The sequence below is a fragment of the Orcinus orca genome, chromosome 2, assembly GCF_937001465.1.
Source record: "Orcinus orca chromosome 2, mOrcOrc1.1, whole genome shotgun sequence".
Lineage (NCBI taxonomy): Eukaryota > Metazoa > Chordata > Mammalia > Artiodactyla > Delphinidae > Orcinus > Orcinus orca.
This window is the reverse complement of record NC_064560.1, coordinates 7,599,914-7,621,060: the sequence shown is the minus strand read 5'-3', so window position 1 is coordinate 7,621,060 and position 21,147 is coordinate 7,599,914. Positions and strand designations below refer to the sequence as shown.

Below are 21,147 nucleotides of genomic sequence, written 5' to 3'. Positions count from 1 at the left end.
TTTAAGAATGTCTTCGTTTTTGAGCTGGAATTTAAGGAATAAACAGAACCTCTTTTTTATGACTCCTCGTTTATGATTCCACATGGACTAAGTGTTTGGAAAATACAGAAAGCATAATGAAAAAGTGAATATCGGTGCTGTTGCAACTGGAGGATGTGGGCAGAGGGAGGGTGTACCCCGAAGAGGGCCCAGCCCAAGAAGCTCCGGATGTCGAGAAGCCTAAAACACACTAGGGTGAGAGATTCCATGTCAGCTGCCAATGCTGGACCTTGGCACACCTGCCTTCCTCTCTCTGTACTTTGTTTGCAAAGCCTCACCCTGAATCTTTGCCCCAGAAGAAAGAATCTAGAGAACAGAGCCTGTAGCAGATCGCACACATGAAGACATCATTGGGAGGTGTCATCTCAGAGCAGCAAGAGTGAAGGAGATGGGAGGGGATGAGAGTGGGTACCAGGTGGTACCTACGCAGCTGGTCACAGTATAGATGCTCGGTGGTGAGGAAGGGTGTCCAGACAGGCAAGGAACTTTATTCCCTGGGATAGGACATCAAAGAGAGGAAGTGGGGGGGGGGGTCACCTGCCTGCTCCTGCCCATCAGCTGACTCTGGTTGGCCAAAGGGACTCCACAGGTCATGAGCTCCCTTACATTTCAGAGTTACCCGACCAGCTCCTCCAGGTAGCTGTGAACAGAAGGGCATGGCATCTGAGCCCAGAAACAGAGGGACACCCTCAGCCTTTGTGGGTCAGTCAGATGGGACACGGGCACTGGAACTGCTGAAGGTCCTTCCTCAGTGCATGTGATGGAAGCTGGCCCACAGCCTGGCCCACACCCTGAAGGAGGCTGGGATGGCCGGCAGTGCTAGAAGGAGGGAAGGGACAGTGACAGCAGCTGGGCTCCCCACTGAGCACACAGCTAAATCCCGGAGGCCATGGCTGGACCAAGCAAGGCTGGGAGGTACATAAACTGAGTGTGGTGGAAGTGTGTGTGTTTACAAAACTTTCAATGTCAAAAGTTATATCCTCCATGCAATATTTCCTAATTTTTCCATTTGGGCATTCAAATTTGCTTTGTCTGTACAACTTTTAAGATACTGTTTTTTATGACAGTCATTCACTTTCTTTTATTATCCTCCTACTAGGAGGATATCCTACTAGGATAACCAGATGTCAGAACTAGGTACCATTCCTCTCTGTGAAATCCTATAGCTCTGACCATCAAGCTCAGAGCAGTAGGTGCTCAATAATATTCAACTGGGCACCAATGGAAGATGCTGACATGTTAAATACAAGAAGAAAGGGCCAAAGACAACACCCGGGAAGGGTTGGGGAGAATGTGGGGAGTTTGTGAGGAAAAGTAGCAGTCTGACAGAGGAGGAGGGAGAGAATCCCAGAAGTCCAGTGACAATGGTCCCTCAACAAAGATGCCCAGAGCTCTTAGTAGCGCTATAGACCTAGAAATCAAAGTGGAAGGATTGTGGGGCAATCTGTAAGGAAGAGGAGTCAATTAGTGTAAAACAGACACTTAACAAACAAACAGACAAACAAACAAATAGTGAGATATGAGCTATCTAGGTCTTTTCAAAACCTTATCTAAGAGCAATCAAGATCACAGAACTAGGACGTGTGGAGAACAGTAATCCTGTCCTCTAAGTAACTAAGTCCCATCCTTGGCTAATGTTACATACCACGAAAGCTACATAATTCCTTTCCGTGTAGCTCCTCCTAAAAGCTCCTCAGTTGAAGGACAGTTCAATGTCACACCAATGAAAAGCTGTTGCGAAAAAAATAGCCAATAACAACCTCTTCTGTATTTAGTATGAAACTGCTGGGTAGACTCTGATGTTTGGGTCACTCACTGCTGCCTGTAAAAATTGCCCCATGTGAGAAATTTCTCTTGGAATTTAGTACAAGGAAAATGTCTGTGCCTCCTGAGTCAGCCTGTGTGACCCATGGCTTTAGCCTCAGAATCCCTGCTGTGCCATTTTACTCTTGGAAATCAGAAAGCTATCCTGTCATTTGCTCTGTGACCCCAGTGGGTAGCAGGAGACTGAGGTGAAAATCAAATCAAATATTATTATACCTTAGGTTAAGCAGCACACAGTAGGCATTCAATAACTGTTAGCTCCTCTTACGACTCCTTTACATTCGGATAATGAAAATAATGGGACTAATCACAGTTGGCACATTTGGCTGCCAGAATATGCAAAGCCTCATTTTACTCTCAATTAGAGCGGATATTATCATAGTTGACATTACCACTTCCTTGGTTTTTCTCAGCCTTGTTTTTCCTTTTCATTCATAATGTATTACTCTCATTTAGTAGGCTTTTCTTTGTCAGGAAGCCATCTGAAATTCTTTTTTGGAATCAATCATTCTTTCATGTATAAAATGCTCTCAAATAAATTTGGCACACGGTGGAATATTTTGCAGCTACCAAAAGGGCAATTATGAAAACTATTTAGAAATAGGGAAACTGTCTGTCTGAGATATAATGTTTATATGACCATAAAATGATACATATAGTCTAATTGAACCATGTAAATAGTTGTATTTTAAGAGGATATGAATGAACTTCTGCTTTCAGCCAAGATGGAGTAACAGGCAACAAGTTTACTGTCCCACCCAAAACAAACAAAAAAACGGACAAACTATATGAACCAATGCTTTTCAAGATACTGGGCGCAGGACAACAAAGGACAATGATCTACAATACACCTTCTAATTGTCCCAAATTATTGAATTAAGAGTGTTTCCAGGCCACAGAACAGAGAGGGGATCCCAAGTGGAATCAAGCAGATTCCCCAAATTTAGGAGACCAAGCTGAGAGTCAGGGGACACCAGGATGGATAGAGTTCACAGGGCAGAGTACCAGAGATGAGAAAGGTACAGAGAGAGAGAAGTTCAGAGATCTATAGAAGGGTCCCTTTGAGTATTCAGTTGAATACTGACCACTGAGAGGAAACTCAGAAACTGGGGAAGGAACCACCTAAAAGGATTAGAAAGATTGGTGACCAGTGCTCACACAGGGCCAGTACCTGTTCACACATCCAGCCAGGAAAGCCTCATAATTCATGGTGCATTAGGTAGGACACTCAGAAAGTTCTTGCCTCAGTAGTGACGAATAATTGGCCATAGATTGATCACTCCCCTGAGTCTGCCTAACAAATCGGAACAGCAAGACATGAAAGCAGCAAACTACTTCCAAGTAAGTTAACTGTGTTCCAAAACAAAGCTAAAGAGCATTTATAGAAATACAAAAATATTCAGCACCCAAAAAGGTAAAATTTACCATGTCTGGCATCTACTAAAAGTTACCAGGTATGGAAAGAAGCAGTAAAATATGACCATTTAATAACAGACAAATCAATCAAAATCATCCAGAACTAACACAGGTGTTAGAGTTAGCAGAAAAGAACATGAAAAGAGTTATTATAATTTTATTAAGTATGTTCAAAAAGTTAAGTAGAGACATGGAAGATATAAAAAAGAACCAATTTGAACTTTCAGAGATTAAAAACTATTCTAATTGAAAGGCAGAAATTAAAAAAAATTTTTTAAACAAAACAGAATGAGCATCTGTGCGTTGTGGGGTACCTTCAAGCAGCCTAATGTGCGTGTAATTTGTATCCCCGAAGAAAGGGAGACACAGAAAATATATTTGAAGAAATAACAGCCAGAACTTCCCCATATTACATGCTGAACAAACCCTAAGAATAAGAAGAAAACTACACCAAGGCACATCATAATCAAATTGCACAATATCAGTGATAAGGAAACTATTTTGAAAGCTACCAGAGGGAAACAATCATATATTACACACAAAAGAACAAATGTAAAGGTAACATTAGATTTCTTATCAGAAATACTGATAACATAAGCGAGAAGACAGTGGAGCAACATCCTTTAAAAAATTTAAAGGAAAAACCATCATTCAATGATTCTTTAATCCAACAAAAGTAACTTAAAAAAACAAAAGCAAAATATAGACTTTTTCTGAAATACAAAGTAAATAAAAGGCAAACAGATTGGAAAGAAAGAAGTAAAACTACCGACCCCCTCCCAAAAAAAATTCAGGCCCAGATGGCTTCACTGATTATAGCAAATATTTAAGGAAGAAACAACAATTCTACATAAATTTTTTGAGAACATGGAAGAGGAGGAAATATTTCTGAACTCATTTTATAAGGCCTGCATTACCCTGATATCAAAATCAGACAAAGACAATATAAGAAAGGAAAACTAAAAATTAATTATCCCTCATGAACAAGGATGCAAACATTCTAAACAAAATTATAGAAAATAGAACTTAACAATATATTAAAAAGATAGTACATTATGACCAGCCAAGGCTTATCCCAAGAATACAAAGTTGATTTAACATTCTGAAAGCAACCAGTATAATTCATCATAATAAAAAACTAAAAAAGAAAAACCATAAAATCAGCTCAACAGACGTATAAAAAAGCAATTGACAAAATTCAAAATCTATTCCTGATTTTTTTAAAAATTCAGGAATAGAAGGGAACTTTCTCAACCTGACATAAAGCATCTACAACAAATTACAGCTATTATCATATTTAGTGAGAATGACCAAATGCTTTCCCCCTAAGATCAAAAACAGGGCAGGGTTGTCTACTCTCTGGACTTCTCTTCAACATCAAACTAGAGATACCAGACAGCGCAATAAGACCAGAAAAGGAAACAAAACATCTTCCGTTTGGAAAAGAAAAAATAAAATGATCTTTAGTCACAAACAACTTGATCACTCATGTAGAAAATCCTATGGAATTTACACACACACACACACACACACAAAACCTACTAGAATTAATAAGCTAGTTTAGCAAAGTTGAAGGATACAAGATATATTCAAAAATCAATTGTATTTCTAACACCAACTATGAACAATAGGAAATTTAAATTAAAAATAGAATTTATAATTGCATCAGACAACGTGACATACTTAGGGATAAATCTGACAAAGATGTGAAATGTCTTTACATTGAAAACTATAAAACATTGCTGAAAGTAATTAAAGACAATAAATGGAGAGATATACTGGCCTCATGGATCGGAAAATTTAATGTATAGTGACAGAAAGCAGATCACTAGTTGCCTGGGGAATAGGGATGGGGTGGGAAGGAGTGGATGCCTAACAAGGGGTAGGCAGGAGGGAGGGATTACCATGGGGCAGGAGGAACTTTGGGGGGTGATGAGTATGTCATTATCTTCATTAGGGTGGTGGCTTCATGGATGTAGAAATGTGTCAGAACTTTTCAAACTGTGTACTTCAAATATCTGCAGGAGTTTATTGCATGTTAATTTTACTTCAATAAAGTTGTTTTTTAAGGAATGTGATGATATGATAATTACCCCCAGAATTAAGTTAGTTCTGTTAGAATGGTATGATTGATTTTTTTCCTGTTTAAAACTTTTCGAATTGTCCTTACGTTATATTTTCAATACGTAAAATAATGATGTTTTTAGAAATCATTTAATACCTAAATAAGAGGGAAGGCACAGATTGAGGAGCTAGTAGGATCAAGAGAAGACAATGCTGTTTGTTTGTGGCTATGAAAAGCAGAAGAGCCCCGGCTGTGTCTTAAGGCACATAAAAAGAAGCCAGCAAGACGAAAAGACAAAGGGTGCTATAAATCCCAAAGGAATCAAGGGAGAATGGATCCCAGACAGAGGGGTTACTTTTCACCGGAAAGAGGGCTGCGTCTTCCCATGAGATGAAGAGAAAGGTGGAAATGCACAGAAATGCTGAGAAAATGTGAAGGAAGAGTGGAAACAGATATTTTAATCTGCTAAGGAGGGCTTGAAGCACCTTCACTCCATGGTCTTGATCTCAGTAGACAGTCCTCATGTTTCTGCTTCACCAGGATAAAATGCCCTGGGAGACGCTGGTCCCTGGATGGTTCACACGTCCTCTGTCCCCACCCCGCCCCCCATGCCAGGCCCCTCACTCAGAGCTGTTGCCTAACATGAATGCACAGGGTTCCAGAGTGGATGACCACCCACTACAAGGCCTACATGAAGGCATGCTTCTCTTGGACACTCTCTGTAATGTTTTTCAGAGACCCCGGCCCAGAACCTACCCTGTCCTGCTGTAGCCCAGATCCAGGCTCAAACACCAGGTCTCTACCTGCTCCTCTGAAGCACAACTGCGGATGGTAGCCCCACCTCTGGCCTCCCTGGGCCATCCAGGGGGGTTACAAATGCCTCTCACCAGCAAACACAGTCCTTCTTAGCTCTCAACCAGAGCAAGGAGCCCAGTGGCATCCAATATTGTGCCAAGAGGTACGCACAGCCTTCATCTGCCACATCCTTGCTGGGCTGGCTGGATCCACATGGCTGGCTCTGCCTTTGTCCTCTGCCCAGCATTCCAGTTCCACAAGAGACTCCAACTCTGTCCCCAACCCTAGGTCGTGTATCTTCCATGCAGCACAGAGGCCTGGGTCAACTCCCCCAGCCCCACCTACTCCAGGACTCCCCTCCCCAAGGGTCCACAGAATGAAGGTGCCGACAGTCTTGGTGTTTTTGCCACCCCAGTTCCAAAATGCAATGAGCAATACTGCTTAAGGAAGACAAAGCATAGGAAATGGGCAACTCAATACATTTCTTGTAACACCCAAATACCTCCCATTAATGCATTGCTATATGTAGATGTTCACGTTAATTCTTTAATGCTGATTTTTTAAAACGTTACACAAATTACATCCCAAGTTCTTTCATCTAGTCTCAACTACCTTTCTTGATAACATCTCTCACCTTTAACCACAGGTAAACATTCTGTGATATGTGGATCATGATCAAAATTTTGTCTTTTGCTATTTCTCCCTATAATCCTTATCTGATAATTATTTTTCTAATTCCCCACCTTAAGCTCATAATAAACAGCCTTGCATCGGATTATTAAACTACAGGTTACTTCACTATTCTCAAGTGTTGAACAGTTATTTGGTTTCTAGTTATTGCTGTAACTATCCCAGGTAATACCACTATAATTCACCTTTGTACAGATAACATTTGTTTTCCTTTAGATTATCTTCATACAAAAGCTTTCATACAAAAGGTGCCTAAAATATTGCCCTGTTGAAGAACTGAATCAATTTATAGTGTCATCTCTACTGCACGCAGCACCTTCAGGATTCATCAGCACTTCCTCTGATGTTGACTTATTTAATAGGTGTGTAATTTACTCTAGAACTAGTTTAATTTCTATTTACCTTCTTATAAATGAGGTTAAGAAGTTTTTCTTTTGTGTGACTTATTTGCTTACACAATATTTGTAAATAGATGTAGACATATATGCTTGTCTGTGGGAGATTTGGTGGTAGTCTTAGAGATTTTATAAGCTCTTTATATATTTTATCTATTGAATTTCTATCTGCTGCATAAATATATTTGTAAGACATCAGAAACCCTAAAGAACATTTAACAACACTGCCCATGTGACACCTGGACTTCCTGCAAGAACTTAAAAATATTTTCTTTATTTTGCTGCTATTTTATCTTTGTTTTATTTTAATTGTATGGATGTTTGAATTTTATTTTAAAACCTTTGCCCATTTTTTCTTCATAACTTCTCTAATCATCTAAAATGGTTTCTGTCTTTGCTTAAATAAACCCTTTGCATATGACTTAATTTCCTATTTTAATTCTTTCAGGTGAATTTGTTTTCTGCCACATTGAAATCAAATTATTCTAGAAGCATGCATAAAATAATTATGCTCTGTATACTTCTATTATACTCACTTGCCATAGATTATCTTTTCATACATACTAAAAAATATTTATGCAAGCCCTATTTTATTTCAACGGTCTATATTTTTCCTTCTAATCCAGGGCTACACTGGCTCAGTTGTTTTTTAAACAGTCTATTCCACAATTATCAGTTCTTCATTAACACTTTCATATTTTTGTCTGTCTTTCCAAGTGGACTACAGAACCAATTATTTTGAATTCTTTAACAAAACACCAGTGACATCACTGGTATTTCAACTGAAGTTGTCTTAAAACTACAAATTAAACAGAAAATAACTGTCGCTTCCATTCGATCTTCTTATCCAGAAAAAGGACATATTTTTCTATGTATTCAGTCCTTTTTTTCACCATGAAAATTTCGTAGATTTTTTGATATGTGTTATATACCGTCATACAAGTGTAATATAATCCAATTTTGTGGGTATCATAAATTGGAAGCCTTTTCTTATTATATTTTTTAGCTGGATAATAAAGGCATTTGAGTATAGGACTTATTCGTGTGATCCTATCTTTTGACCAGCAGTTTTTCTCCACTGTTCTATTATCTCTAATAGCTTTGCTTGATTACTTTAGCTCTTGTAAGTATATAATCATAGTTTTCTAATGGACTTCCTTTTTTAAATTTTTTAATTTTTCTTATTATTTTTTATTTTTTTGCAGTACGCGGGCCTCTCACTGTTGTGGCCTCTCCCGTTGTGGAGCACAGGCTCCGGACGTGCAGGCTCAGCGGCCATGGCTCATGGGCCCAGCCGCTCCGCGGCATGCGGGATCTTCCCGAACCGGGACACGAACCCGTGTCCCCTGCATCGGCAGGCGGACTCTCAACCACTGCACCACCAGGGAAGCCCTGGACTTCCTTTTAAAGCTCATTTCTGTTTTGTACGTTATTATGTGGACAAGAAAATAGAAATCTCTATAAAATAGTCACTGTGAGAGCCACTCCATCCTGCCTACTGCCAATGCTGAGAAGAAACTCACATCCACCTTTATCGGTCAGCAAAACCTGCTGACTCTACCTTAAAAACCCCTCCAGAATCCCACTCCTTCCTACCATTTCCACTCCTCCGCGTCAGCAACCCGGCTCTCTCACGGGCATTATTGCAATGGCCTCCTTAGCACAATCCAAAAGAGAAGCTAGAATAATTTTTGTGCACTTAAGTCAGATATTGTCATATTTCTGCTCAAAAATCTTCCAAAGTGCTGAAAGTTCCCTGCAAAGCCCCAAATGATCTACCTCCTCTCTCTCTGCAACTTAATGAGGAACTCTGTTCCTCATTAGCTTCTTTCCAGCTACGGAGACTCCACTATTGCTTGAACATATCAGATATGTTCCTGCCTCAGAGCCTTTGCACCTGCTACTGTGGATGCCTGGAAAGTTCTTCCCCGGGTATGGGGATAGCTCTTCCTGTTACCTCCTCCAGGAGTTTGCTCAAGTGCTAGATTCTCAGTGATGGCTCTCCTGACTCCCCTGTTTTAAATTACATCCTCTTCCCCTGGGCTTCCTAAGCCTTCCCTGCTTTATTTTTTTCCACTGCACTTTTCACCATGTGACATTGCAAACATGTATTTATTTCTCATCTCCCTACCTATCTCCCTCCCATATACCCCTAAACTAAAATGTAAGCTTTAGAGAGCAAGCCTGTTTTGCTCTTTACTGTATCCTGAGCATTAGAAAGTAGGTGCTCAGTACATAATTGTATTGAATTGTACTGCAGTGGATGAAATTGTTTTGTAGCAGGTTGAGGGTGAATAACTCTGAATATATGTAAATTCAGCATGATTTTTACCTATGATATTAAGTAGAACTTCTTATCATGTTAAAGAACAATATTTTGTTCCTTCTTTTCATAGGTTTGAGAACTGGTGCTCAATTTTATTAAACATCTCATCAGGCAGGTGTAATTTTATATACTGTGTCATCCTACAGAGTGTTAATGTATTTCACTAAACATGTCTCCCTTAAATGGTCAAATAAAATTAATCTCCAGGGATATTCCTAAAAGTACTAGAAATATTGCTCAACTGGGCATTTTGCCTTCTCATGGATACAGACCAATAGCTGATCCACTAGACAGCAAAAAAGAGGAAATTCTAATGATTTGGCCAGCAAGAAACTAAGCAAGATGAAGTGAAAATGCTTCACTGACATATTTCAAATTGACCCCTGTGAATATGTCTTCTTTGTTTGTGTATATAATATTGATTAATGACTGTATCTGGGTTAGTTGACGGGAGTTCCAGTTATCAACAACTACTTTTATGCAGACAATGTTTCATAGTCATATTACATAGCCCACGAGTTGTAATTTCTTTTAATCTCCTTAATGACCTAACTCATTCACCAACGTCTAGCCGTTTCCCTAATCCTTACTGTTTCCTACAAATAAAAGGCCCACAGGTAAGAAGAAGTAAAAGATAGGTTTTAAGTCTAACATATCTATCTGTGATACCAGCACAGAGAAGTATTCAAACATTTTAATGAATAAATTACAATTAACCTTTGTCTTTTGATAGTAAAAAGTCTGGTGTTTACTACAGTAGAGGATTCAGAATACTTAAAAGCAATTTTTGTGTTTTATTCATACTTGCAAATATTTAAACATCAAATGAAATTTTAACTTTATCAGAAATCCAACTGTTTGGTCAATTCTAGGTAGTTTTGATTCATTCCATGCAATCCATGCAATCTCTTGCATATCCATGCAATCTCTCACTGCCCAAAATTAACATTATGGGTGTAATTTCTTCCAGTTAAAAGCTATGTCCTAACAGGTGGCACATGAAGAAATTTCTTCATCATCTCTTAAATATGCAGTGGGAATCTGCCTATTAAAAGAGTGTTCTACCTGACAAACACTACACCTCAGCCAGGTGATCAAGGTCAATGTCAACAGTGATGAGCTATGCTGATCGTATGTACCCTTGACACGATGTGATGAGAGTGGTAGATTATTTCTACTTACATCTTTCTCCCCAGAACCCCTAACTCCAGTCTGCCCATGAGAAAAGCACCAAACAAACCCTAATTGAGGGACATTTTACAAGATACTGAACCAGTGTGCCTTAAAAATGTTAAAGTCATCAAAAATAAGAAAAGTCTAAAAAAACTGTCAGAGCCACGGGGACCCTAAGGAGACATGGCAACTAAGTAAAATGTGCTATCCTGGACGGAGCCTAAAACAGAAAAGGGACATTTGGTAAAAACTAAGAAAATCTGAATGACGTATGGACTTTATCTTATTATTGATATTATAATTATATATCAATATTGATTCATTAATTTTGGCAAATGTACCATACATATACATTATAAGACTTTAATAATAGAATAAACTGTGTGTGGACTATAAAAGAGAATTCTCTGTGCTATCTTCTCAATTTTTCTACAAATATAACTCTGGTCTAAAATTTTTTTAAGTTTATTTAAAAAAACAGAACTGTGAACATGGCTGAAATTTGGCCAAAAATATTAATTATTATGTGATTTATTTTCATAATTGATGATCAGAAAAAGTTCCAAAGCTATATGTGAAAATTCAAGATAAGTGGTAATATGGATTCAGGTATACTCTTCCTATACTTTTATGATGATGTCAAAGTAATTTTGGCTTGAATTAGCTAGATGATTGTCTTAATATTCCCTGATGCTTATATTTGTGAAAGTAGCCTATCTTTACAAAAATCCAAACAAATAAGGTAGCAAGACTGCTTCTAATTGACAAATGGAATGTTAGATAAAGAACAGATATGGATAGATCCCACTTTGTAAAAGTTGAGTGCTATGATAAAAATTTTTTCAAAACTAATAATCTCTTTGTAAAGTATACTACCAGTGGATTCTTCAAATCTTGATTTTTGTGCACTATATTTGTTTAAAGGAATGCATACTTCTACAAACAGCAAACTGTGCTATCCAGTTGTGTCAAACCAAAGATCACCCTAGAACACAGGCGTCAGCCAGCCAAGCAACGACCACAAAGATCAGAGAGTTTCAGCCCTAACTGTACAACTGAAATCAGAGCATCAGGCAGAAGGAAAAATTCCTGCAACTGGACAATAAATGATCAATTCATTGTCATCCCATAGGAACTAACAGGATTGGGCCCTATCAGGTCAACAAGTTGAAGACATACAACTCACAACTTGAAAGTCATCATTCTTTACTCCTCACCCTGAGCTACTGTCAAGATGGAAAAGTCAAGCAAAGAGCTGGGAGCAAAGAAAATTTGGGGTTTATAAATTCAGCATTGCTGTGAAGTTGAGTAGACAAACCCCTGCATGATGTACCTTTCAGGGTTGACTTCCAACTTTTCCCTCACAGGAGACTGGAGACCAAACACTCCCTAGCGTTGTGTTTTAATACGAGAGAGAGAGCAAAGGGGTTTGGGAATGAATCTCAGGAATTATTTCCAAAGGTGTAGCTTCTATGACCATGAGCAAATCCACCACTAACATGCTATTTTTTAAAAATGGTTTTATACTTCAAATATTTACTAATGTAAAAAAGAGAACAATATTAGCATTTCATAGGAATGTACTAAGTATTTCTAATCACCTTCTCAGGAAGAAGTCTACTTAAGAATACTAAAGATATTAAAGGATAAAGTAGTTAAATTCACCATATGCAATGTAGGAAAGTTTTCCATTCCAGAGTATTTTTAAAAACAAAATTATACAAGTCATGTAATATAGAAACCAGAAGGAAATTAACCTAAAAATATAAATAATGTAGGAGAGAAAATGCAATGTCTCTGCTAAATATTATTACACTATCTTATGAAATAGCTGACATTAACTACTTTATTTCCATGTTTATCACTTGTTCTTTCATCACATTAATTCCTGTCTTAGTAATGATTTCTCCCAGGGCTGCATATGGGCAGGGCCAGCATTAACATGTAATTTAAATATTGTTTCTACTTTAGAATGAAACCAGATGCTGGCAGCCAGCACCTCATTCTTTCTCTTCGTTGCTAACAGGAGGGACCTAGGAGCCCCTGAGCTGGGCCCAACACAAGAACAAAAGACAGTTCAGGCTAGAATGAGAAAGCCATAGAGATATGTTCATTCCTTACTTTTGCTAGAATAAGAGCTAAAAAAGAATTAATTACACAATGTACAGAGGTAAGCCTCCCTCCCCTTCTGAGGTTTCCCAAATGGAAACAGAAATACAACCTAATTAGTCCCTGAAAAAAAATGCCTAGAATGTTCAACATAAAATAATTAATACCAAATGCCCAAAAAGTCAATAAGTAGATGGTAATTTCAGACTCCTCCAGCCACATATTGTGAAATGGTCTCAACCATGCAGTTATGTTAAATATTAATGCTCCTATGCACCACGTGTTCACACAGAATGAGAGAATATATATATAAATGTTCGGGAAGTCTACCTTAATTACTAGAGTTTTGTCCATTTCATCTGTAGCTGCTGCTGGGACTAGGTGTTGATTATGTGGCTGGAATGTGATTAAGACAAAGACTAATTATACGTAACATCTATCCGCCTCTCTCATTTTACATCAAAGTGACCAGGCAGGTCTCCTGATGTCCCAGTTATCTGCTCATTAGGGCCCTATAATGCCATTCCCAGGCTGGCACAATTTCTAAAAGAGTTTTGTAAGGAAGATTAGCCCTTCTTTTAGAACCTGCAAAAGGGCAGCACTGCCAAGTCCCCAAAATCCATTGCGAGGAGTTCATTTACATACTGGGTCACAGGACTGCTTCTTCCCAGGAGCACTAGGGCCCCTCTGCGTGGGAAGAGAACCTAAGAGCTCTGGGCAAAGGCATCTGCCAGTCAGGTGGTGTACTGGCTCTCTGCCCAGGACAAATCCCTTGTTACGACCTTGAATGGAAGGCAGGCATCAGTACTGCTGAGTCATCAATCTTGGCCGGTAGTGTGGAAACTCAGGCAGCATCCTTTTTGCTGCTGCACAACCAGTGCTGTACTTCAGACTCCTTCCTATCCAAACCTAACTCCTTAACACAAGTATAAAAAGAAACACTGGCCTGAAGGTCTACAGCCCGAAGGACCAGAACAAGTGATGGCCTGGTAGACTTTGGGCAATGAGCTTATCAGAAATGTAATATAATTGATGTTTCCTTTCTGATTCACCCCTTTTTGTTGGCATGGATTCCTATAGAGACAGGGAAATTCTAGGGGCATATACAGTGGGCAGGAGGTGAAAGTCATTGGAGTATCTGTAAAGCGGTTGGGACCAATGAGATGAAATGAAATCAATCTGGGATGCTGTTAACTTTCCCGGGCCCTTAGGTAGTCAGTGCATTGACATCTTATTGAATAAAATGGGGACAAGTCTAAGAGGCGGGGCAGCAAGAGTGCACTCAGACAGAATTCAAAAAGGTTCTAAAAGGAAGGAGCGGGGACCTGGAACAAGAGGGAGGCATTAGAGCAAACTCCAACTCAACAAGTCAGACTGCCTGCTGACACCTCTACTTCTGGACTCAGAGGCTCAAAATACATAGTGAGAGTCCATAGAAATCCACCTGGAAGGCCAGCTTTCAAATGTCAGGGGATGTGTTCCTAGCGAGTTCGAATTCCATTAGTGATTTTGTAGACAGAGCCAATCCTAAGCAAAATCTGCTTGAGTCTGTGTCCCCAGTGCTCTAGTGACTCTCTGGTCCTGGGACTCCATTGTTCTCCAAGTCCCCACGCAGGCTTAAGGACCATCAGCTTCAGGACCCCTGAACACCTCTTTCCATGGGAACCCCTCACTCCTCCCTCAAGCTCCCTCCTTCACCACTGTGTTTATATCCTCTTGGAGCACATTTCCTGTTTTACCACATATCATGCCTAGGGAGCCCACCAACCTATATATCCTTTGGCAGAACCAAGTCTTCAGCCCCTTTATGTTCTTCTGCAGTTCCCTGAAGATGGTGATGCTCAATGAAAGTTTGCAAAATTTATTTAAATCATGAAAATATGGCCAACATATCATACAAACGAATTGTCTCTAATAGAATTCCAATCTGTGTGACACCTGAGTATAGTAAAGAAAAACTTTTTGTACCTAGAAGTCTTTTCTTGTGGGACTCATCAGCTTCTGCAGACATGCGTAAACTTGTAAGCATTCTTTGAAGGGTACTTGAGGGACGTAAACCACCAAGGAACTGAAATCACTCTTTGCTCCCTGGAACATAAAATATAAACAATAAAGAATTTTCTCTTTTACATTGAAATTTGACATTTTATGATTCATAATCGTAAATCACAGTGCAGTATTCTTTGTCTTCTCCCAACAGTAACTTGAATTTTTCAGTAATTCATAAAAATTTTCATCTTCCAGACTACCAAAATTATTACTAATTGTTTATTTTTAGATAGTTAACTTTTTTAGACAATAAGCCCTTGTAGATCAACTTTGCCTACCATTATTTTTGTAAGAGATCTTTATTGGAGTATAATTGCTTCACAATACCGTGTTAGTTTCTATTGCACAACAAAGTGAATCAGCCATATGCATACACACGTCCCCATAACCCCTCCCTCTTGAGTCTCCCTCCAAACTTCGCTATCCCACCCTTCTAGGTCATTGCAAAGCACTGAGCTTATCTCCCTGTGATATGCTGCTGCTTCCCACCAGCCAACTATTTTACATTCGGTAGTGTATATATGTCGATGCTACTCTCACTTCGCCCCAGCTTTGCCCTCCCAACCCATGTCATCAAGTCCATTCTCTATGTCTACCTCTTTGTTCCTGCCCTGAAACTAGGTTCATCAGTACCTCTTTTTTTTTTTTGATTCCATATATATGCATTAGCATATGGTATTTGTTTTTCTCTTTCTGACTTACTTCAGTCTGTATGACAGACTCTAAGTCCAACCACCTCACTACAAATAACTCAATTTCGTTTCTTTTCATGGCTGAGTAGTATTCCATTGTATCTACATACCACATCTTCTGTATCCATTTGTCTGTCAATGGGCATTTAGGTTGTTTCCATGGCCTGGCTATTGTAAATAGTGATGCAATGAACATTGTGGTGTATGTCTCTTTTTGATTTATGGTTCTCTCAGGGTATATCCCAGGAGTGGGACTGCTGGGTCATATGGTAGTTCTATTTTTAGTTTTTTAAGGAACCTCCATACTGTTTTCCATAGTGGTTGTATCAATTTACATTCCCACCAACAGTGTAGGAGGGTTCCCTTTTCATCACACCCTTTCCAGCATTTATTGTTTCTAGCTTTTTTGATGATGGCCATTCTGACTGGTATGAGGTGATACCTCATCATAGTTTTGATTTGCATTTCTCTAATCATTAGTGATGTTGAGCATCTTTTCATGTGCCTGTTGGCCATCTGTATGTCTTCCTTGGTGAAATGTCTGTTTAGGTCTTCTGCCCATTTTTGAACTGGATTGTTTGTTTTTTTGATATTGAGTACCATGAGCTTTTTGTATATTTTGGAGATTAATCCTTTGTCCGTTGTTTCATTTGCAAATATTTTCTCCCATTCTGAGGGTTGTCTTTTTGTCTTGTTTATGGTTTCTTTTGCTGTGCAAAAGCTTTTAAGTTTAATTAAGTCCCATTTGTTTATTTTTGCTCTTATTTCCATTTCTCTAGGAGGTGGGTCAAAAAAGATCTTGCTGTGGTTTATGTCAAAGAGTGTTTTTCCTCTAAAAGTTTTATAGTGTTTGGTCTTACATTTAAGTCTTTAATCCATTTGGAGTTTATTTTTGTGTATGGTGTTAGGGAGTGTTCTAATTTCATTCTTTTATATGTAGCTGTTCAGTTTTCCCAGCACCACCTATTGAAGAGGCTGTCTCTTCTCCACTGTATGTTCTTGCCTCCTCTGTCATAAATTAGCTGCCCATATGTGCGTGGGTTTACCTCTGGGTATTCTATCCTGTACCATTGATCTATATTTCTGTTTTTGTGCCAGTACCATATTGTCTTGATTACTGTAGCTTTGTAGTATAATCTTAAGTCAGGAAGCCTGATTCCTCCAACTCCGTTTTTCTTTCTCAAGATTGCTTTGGCTATTCGGGGTCTTTTGTGTTTCCATACGAATTGTAAGATTTTTTGTTCTAATTCTGTGAAGACTGCCACTGTTAGTTTGATAGGGATTGCAGTGAACCTGTAGATTGCTTTGGGTAGTATAGTCATTGTCACAATATTGATTCTTCTAATCCAATAACATGGTATATTTCTCCATCTGTTTATGTCATATTTGATTTCTTTCATCAGTGTTGTATACTTCTCTGAGTACAAGTCTTCTGCCTCCTCAGGCAGGTTTATTCCTAGATATTTTATTCTTTTTGTTGCAGTGGTAAATGGGAGTGTTTCCTTAATTTCTCTTTCTGATTTTTCATTGTTCGTGTATAGGAAAGCAAGAGATTTCTGTGCATTAACTTTGTATCCTGCAACCTTACCAAATTCACTGATTAGTTCTAGTAGCTTTCTGGTGGCATCTTCAGGATTTTCTATATATAGTATCATGTCATCGGCAAATAGTGACAGTTTTACTTCTTCTTTTCCAATTGGTATTCTTTTTATTTCTTTTTCTTCTCTGACTGCTGTGGCTAGGACTTCCCAAACTATGCTGAATAAGAGTAGTGAGAGTGGATATACTTGTCTTGTTCCTAATCCTAGTGGAAATGCTTTCAGTTTTTCACCACTGAGTATGATGCTTGTAGTGGCTTTGTCATATATGGCCTTTATTATGTTGAGGTAGTTTCCTTCTATGCCCATTTTCTGGAGAGTTTTTATCACAAATGGGTGTTGAATTTTGTCAAAGGCTTTTTCTGCATCTATTGAGATGATCATATGGTTTTTATTCCTTAATTTGTTCATGTGGTGTATCACATTGACTGATTTGCATATATTGAAGAATCCTTGCATCCCTGGGATAAATCCCACTTGATCATGGTGTATGATCCTTTTAATGTGCTGTTGGATTCTGTTTGCTAGTATTTTGTTCAGGATTTTTGCATCTATACTCATCAGTGATATTAGTCCATAATTTTCTTTTCTTGTGATATCTTTTTCTGGTTTTGCTATCACGGTGATGGTGGCTTTGTAGAATGAATATGGAAGTGTTTCTCCCACTGCAATTTTTTGGAAGAGTTTGAGAATGATCAGTGTTAGCTGTTCTCTAAATGTTTGATAGAATTCACCTGTGAAGCCATCTGGTCCTGGACTTCTGTTGGAAGATTTTTAATTACAGTTTCAATTTCATTATTTGTGATAGGTCTGTTTATATTTTCTAATTCTTCCTGGTTCAGTCTTGAAAAATTGTCCCTTTCCAAGAATTTGTCCATTTCTTCATGGTTGTCCATTTTATTGGCATACAGTTGTTTGTAGTCTCTTATAATCCTTTGTATTTCTGCAGTGTCAGTTGTGATTTCTTGTTTTTCATTTCTAATTTTATTGATTTGTATCCTCTCCCTTTTTTTATTGATGAGTCTGGCTAAGGGTTTATCAATTTTGTTTATCTTCTCAAAGAACCAGCTTTTAGTTTTATTGATCTTTGCTACTGTTTTCTTCATTTCTATTTATTTCTGCCCTGATCTTTATGATTTCTATCCTTCTACTGGATAAAACTTTGGGTTTTCTTTGTTCTTCTTTCTTTAGTTGTTTTAAGTACAGGGTTAGATTGTTTATTTGAGATGTTTCTTGTTTCTTGAGGTGAGATTGAATTGCTATCAACTTCCCTCATCGAACTGCTTTTGCTGCGTCTCATAGGTTTTGGGTCTTCGTGTTTTCACTGTCATTTGTTTCTATGTATTTTTAAATTTCTTCTTTGATTTCTTCAGTTATCTCTTGGTTATTTAGTAACACACTGTTTAGCCTCCATGTATTTGTGGTTTTTACAGTTTTTTTCCTGTAATTGATTTCCAATCTCACAGTACTGTAGTCAGAAAAGATGCTTGATATGATTTCAGTTTTCTTAAAGTTTCCAAGGCTTGATTTGTGATCCAAGATGTGATCTATCCTGGAGAATGTTCTGTGTACACTTGAGAAGAAGGTGTATTCTGCCACTTTTGGGTGGAATGTTCTATAAATATCAGTTAGATCTATCTGATATATTGTGTCATTTAAAGCTTGTGTTTCCTTATTTATTTTCTGTTTGGATGATCTGTCCATGGTGTAAGTGGGGTGTTAAAGTCCCCTACTATTATCGTGTTACTGTTGATGTCTCCTTTCATGGTGGTTAGCATTTGCCTTATGTATTGAGGTGCTCCTGTGTTGTGTGCATAAACATTTATAACTGTTATACCTTCTTCTTGGATTGATCCTTTGATCATTATGTATGTCCCTCCTTTTCTCTTGTAACATTCTTTATTTTAAAGTCTATTTTATCTGATATGAGTATTGCTACTCCAGCTTTCTCTTGATTTCCATTTGCATGGAATATCTTTTTCCATCCCTTCACTTTCAGTCCATATATGTCCCTAGATCTGAAGTGGGTCTCTTGTAGACAGCATATATTTGGGTCTTGTTTTTGTATCCATTCAGCCAGTGTGTGTCTTTTGGTTGGGGCATTTAATCCATTTACATTCAAGGTTATTATCGTTATGTATGTTCCTATTACCATTTTCTTAATTGTTTTGGGTTTGTTTTTGTGGGTCTTTTTCTTCTCCTGTGTTTCCTGCCTCGAGAAGTTTCTTTAGCATTTGTTGTAGAGCTGGTTTGGTGCTGAATTCTCTCAGCTTTTGTTTGTCTGAAAAGCTTTTGAGTTCTCCATCAAATCTGAATGAGATCCTTGCTGGGTAGAGTAACCTTGGTTGCAGGTTTTTCCCCTTTCATCACTTTAAGTATGTCCTGCCACTGCCTTCTGGCTGCAGAGTTTCTGCTGAAAAATCAGCTGATAACCTCATGGGGATTCCTTTGTATGTTATTTTTTGTTTTTCCATTGCTGCTTTTAATATTTTTTCTTTGAATTTAATTTTTGTTAGTTTGATTAATATGTGTCTTGATGTGTTTCTCCTAGGGTTTATCCTGTATGGGACTCCCTGTGCTTCCTGGACTTGGGTGACTATTTCCTTTCCCTGTTAGGGAAGTTTTCAACTATAATCTGTTCAAATATTTTCTCAGACCCTTTCTTTTTCTCTTCTTCTTCTGGAACCCCTATAATTTGAACGTCGGTGTGTTTAGGGTTGTCCCAGAGGTCTCTGAGATTGTCCTCAATTCTTTTCATTCTTTTTTCTTTATTCTGCTCCTTGGCAGTTATTTCCACCATTCTGTCTTCCAGCTCACCTATTCGTTCTTCTGCCTCCATTATTCTGTTATTGATTCCTTCTAGTGTATTTTCCATTTCAGTTATTGTGCTGTTCATCTCTGTTTGTGTGTTCTTTAGTTCCTCCAGATCTTTGTTAAAAATTTCTTGTATTTTCTCAATCCGCGCTTCCATTCTATTTCCAAGATTCTGGATCATCTTTACTATCATTACTTTGAATTCTTTTTCAGGTAGATTGCCTACTTCCTCTTCATTTATTTGGTCTTGTAGGTTTTTACCTTGCTCCTTCCCCTGTGACATATTTTTTTGACATCTTATTTTTTTTTTTTATAAGTGGGATTGAGTTCCTGTTTTACTGGTTGTTTAGCCTGAGGTTTCTGACACTGCAGTTTGTAGGCTATTGGGTAGAGCTTGGTCTTGGTGCTGAGATGAGGAACTCTGTGAGACCTCACTTCCATGAATATTCCCTGGGGTCTGAGGTTCTCTGTTAGTCCAGTGGTTCAGACTTGGAGCTCCCACCACAGGAGCCTCCGCCTGACCCCGGGCTCATGAATCAAGATCCCGCAAGCCGCGTGGGGTGGCAAAGAAAAAAAAAGAAAACAAAGTAAAAAATAAAATTAGACTAGGAAACTAACAGATATGTTAGAAAGAATGTAAAGATAAAAATATAGATGAATCAACAACTGGAAGGTACATCAGTACCACAATAGTAAGAGGAGGAGGGAAAAGAAAGAAAAAAAAAGGAAAGCCTTGGCTGTGGAGGGTGGGACCTAAGCAAGGGTGAGGTTTGGGCAGTGGGTGGGGCCAATCCTCAGGACCCACAGGGCTGGAAAAGGCCCTGGGGGGCTCTGGGGGATGGGGCTTAGGCTCAAGGTACAGAATGGGCCCAGACGTGCCCCCCATCCCTGGTCTCAGAGGGCAGGGGACCTCACCTGGGAGCCCAGCAGGCTTCCTGGGCTCGAGTGGGCGAGGCTAACGCCCTCTGTTCCTCTCCTGCTCCTCCCGCAGGGTCCCCTGCCTGCCTCTCCTGATCTCCCCAGCCTCCCCTATGCCCTCAAGGACCCATGCGGCCTAAAGGGGGGTTTGGAGGGCGGGGGAACTGGCTTGGGAGCTCAGCAGGCTCCCTGGCCCACGTGGGCCAGGGGATCGCCCTCCACTCCTCTCCTGCTCTTCCCAGAG

The 21,147-nt window shown here is 39.0% G+C and overlaps 1 protein-coding gene across 2 annotated transcripts in view; it reads right to left on the bottom strand.

Moving 5' to 3' along the window:
- FRMD4A (FERM domain containing 4A) overlaps positions 1-14,905 on the bottom strand; it is a 638,605-nt gene extending 623,700 nt beyond the window's left edge. Inside the window, exon 1 of one of the 2 annotated variants that reach the window (XM_049705588.1) lies at positions 14,801-14,905. In XM_049705588.1, coding sequence (XP_049561545.1) covers positions 14,801-14,861 — 61 coding nt within the window. In that variant the 5' untranslated portion in view covers positions 14,862-14,905. The remainder of the gene's footprint in view (positions 1-14,800) is intronic. The other variant, XM_033403426.2, reaches the window with a different exon arrangement.
- Between the last annotated feature and the right edge of the window lie 6,242 nt (positions 14,906-21,147).